At 59.6% G+C, this 2,797-nt stretch overlaps 1 protein-coding gene across 1 annotated transcript; it reads right to left on the bottom strand.

The window, feature by feature from the left end:
* Positions 1-1,126: 1,126 nt before the first annotated feature.
* On the bottom strand, positions 1,127-1,920 carry LOC119596257 (collagen alpha-1(III) chain-like). Its single transcript, XM_037945422.1, has 3 exons — positions 1,846-1,920; positions 1,427-1,593; positions 1,127-1,268 (listed from the first exon to the last, which is right to left on the bottom strand). The coding sequence occupies exons 1-3, from the start codon at positions 1,918-1,920 to the stop codon at positions 1,127-1,129; spliced, it is 384 nt and encodes a 127-aa protein (XP_037801350.1).
* Between the last annotated feature and the right edge of the window lie 877 nt (positions 1,921-2,797).

Genomic DNA, 2,797 nt, shown 5'->3' with positions numbered 1-2,797 from the left:
CCCGCCTCACCCGGGGGTCAGCGTCCTTTTTCCCAAACCCTCATCCCCGTCCTGGGGTTTAACTTTATCTTCTTTTTCACCATGGCCCCAGGAGTAGTTCCTGGGGCAGGTAAGGGGCCACAGCCGGTCCACGTGGAAAACCCGACGGTGTTTTCCCCCTTGCAAATTCGAAGGGGACATAAGAGAGGGCCGCAAAAAAACCGTGTAGGGCCCCTTTCCCCCAAGGGGTCTGAAAGCTTGGGCGGGGGGGGCCCTCGTTTCCGACGCGGGGTTATGCAGCCAAAATTTTTGTCACTAGTTGTACCTACTCCCCAACCCCGGCCCATAGGTCTCCTTCCCCGGGTTTTACCGGCGTTTCGGTGGGGGAAAAAGTCCTCGAGGAAGTCAGGAAACCCGGCCCCACCCCAAACCCAAAACCCCTTGGGCTCCCCGACGCCTTTTTGGGACGCTCCATTCCCCCAAAAGTACCCAGTTTTTGCACCAGCGGGCCCGTTTTTGGGGTTTATCGGAGAAGTTGGCAAACCAAAAACTGAAAACAAAACCCCTCCCCTGGTCCAAAAAGGGCTCCCCCCCAACCGCTAGCCATCAGCCAGCTGAAATTTTTGGTTGGGCCCCCCCCCGGGGCCCCCCTACCCCAACGCAACTTTTGACATTTGGGACCCCGGGATTTAGACTCTGCCCGGGGGGAAAAGGGTGCAGTCCCCTCAGCTGAAACTACCTTGCCCCACCCAAACCTCTGGAAGCAAGGGCACCTCCCCCGTGCACGCTTCCCCCAGCTTCCGCCCAAAAAAGGGGGTTCGAAAACCACGCCTTTTACTCTGCGAAAGGTAGTAAAGGGCCCCGGGAAAAAACAGTGCTCGCCCAGATCGGCCCCCAATACACCGGAAAGCCGTTTGCCCCGTGCTGCCACCCCAAAATACGGGACCCCCAAAGGGCCCCTTGAGCGCACACAATCCCCCCCGTAAAACCAACAGTCTTCTGGGGTTTGCATCGGGAATTTCGCATAGTGGCCAACATATCGGGCCCGGCCCCTAGGGTCTTCTCAGCCCCAGTGTCCACTGTAAGGGGGGCCATGGCTTCCCATCTATTGGGGCCCTCCACCGGCATCGTGTGGTTCGACGGCAAGCTACCCAAGTGGGGGCCCCGGGGAAAACCGAGGACGGCCTGGGTTTTGGGGCCCCCTTCCCCGGGTTTTTCCCGACTGTACCATTTTTTCCCTTAGGACATGGCCCCGTGGGGGCCCATCCCTTGCCACAGTCCTTGCAGCACTGCGGGAAAGGGATCAAAAATCCGTGGGGTTGAGAGGACGTGTTTCCGCTCCTCCGACACCGACTACGTCTGTCCCCTTCCTCCCCGCACCCCCAACAAAAACCCTTGGAAAGTGCTAGGTCCCCTTTCCTAAATTTATTTACCTTTTTCCATTTACCCTTCCGGCCCGGAGGTCACGGGGGGGCTGAGAAAGTTTGGCCCCTGGGCCCCACGGGGTTCCCCTTCAAAAGGGCCCTCGAACCCCAAAGGGCCCCTCCCCAGCGCCACCTGCAGGTCCCCAGGGTGGTCTGCTTGAGGGAGTTTTGCAGTGCTGGTCCTGCAAAGCTTCAACAAAAAAAAATCGGGGGCCACCCCCCTGATCTTTTCCGCAGCCGCAGGGTACGACCTTTTAACCGCGCCTCCCCATCCTGCGCCCGAGGGGGCAGGCCGCCAAAGTCACGAGTCCGCTTCTTCCCAAAGGGGGGAATACCCCGGCTGGGGGGTGGTGCCCGAAAAGGGGGTTTCAAAGCCTTTCCCCCACGCTGGGGAAGAGGGGATGGTTTGGGGTGCCCGGCAGATGCCCCCAAAACTTCCCACCGGGGGCCCCTTTAAAGCTGTTTCCAGGGTGCGGGCCTTTCTTCCTGGTCCCGGGCCCCGGGCAGATGCCCGCATTTTAAAATTTGGGGGACAATGCCTCCCCCGGCCCCCTTTCCCGTTACTCAGCTGGTTTTCGCCTACAAAATGTCTGGAGGCCCAGGGGGGTGCAGGGTGGAGAAAGCGGCCCGTGAAAAAAAACGCCCGGGGGGGAGGAAGGGGGGTGAGGGAGGCAACGAGGGGGTTGACCGGGTCCCAGTTTGCCGCCAAAATATACCCCAAGGGGGGCCCGGTTTTTGATGGGGCCCCCCGTTTGAAGCGGGCCACTGGCTCCGACACCCCACCCCCTTTCGAGGAAACCCCGGGGGTTTCCTGCCACGGATCCCCGGCGACCCCCGTAAAATGACACTCTGGAAACTGTTGCCAAACCTCGTCTGCCCTTCTCGTTGCAATGTTATACCCCGTGACGCCGCCTTTTTCCCCCCAATTCCTCCCTCAGGCCCCGAAACCCGCCCCTTTAGAGTCCGGGACCCCCCTCCATCAGTTTACTCTTCACGTTTTTGCCGGCCCTTTTCGGTGTACGCGAGTTTCCATTTACAGATGCCCAAAATTGCTTGTAGCACTCAAAAAAGTCGGCAGAACTGTTCCCCTGCCTTTTCCTTGCCGGGATCTCGAAGAGATGGTGCGGTTTCTCGCGTTTCCCCCTGTGCCTGCTCTTCTGCCCCCTTTTGGGCCCTTTTTCCCCCCTCATACCCGGGCCCGCATGGCAGTGACAGGTCCATTGGCTCGGGTTTACTCACTCGTGCCCCCTCAGCATTTGCCTCCCTCCCTCATGGGGCCGCCCTCTTTGGGCCCCATGATAAACGGCGCGTCTCACTGATCAAAAAATCAAAATCCCACTCCTGACCCCCATTTTTAAAGGCCCATTTCCTCGGGCTCTTCTGCCTTTTGACAA

The sequence above is a fragment of the Penaeus monodon genome, chromosome 37, assembly GCF_015228065.2.
Source record: "Penaeus monodon isolate SGIC_2016 chromosome 37, NSTDA_Pmon_1, whole genome shotgun sequence".
Lineage (NCBI taxonomy): Eukaryota > Metazoa > Arthropoda > Malacostraca > Decapoda > Penaeidae > Penaeus > Penaeus monodon.
The sequence above is the reverse complement of the archived record's forward strand: the minus strand, read 5'-3'. Positions and strand labels throughout refer to the sequence as shown.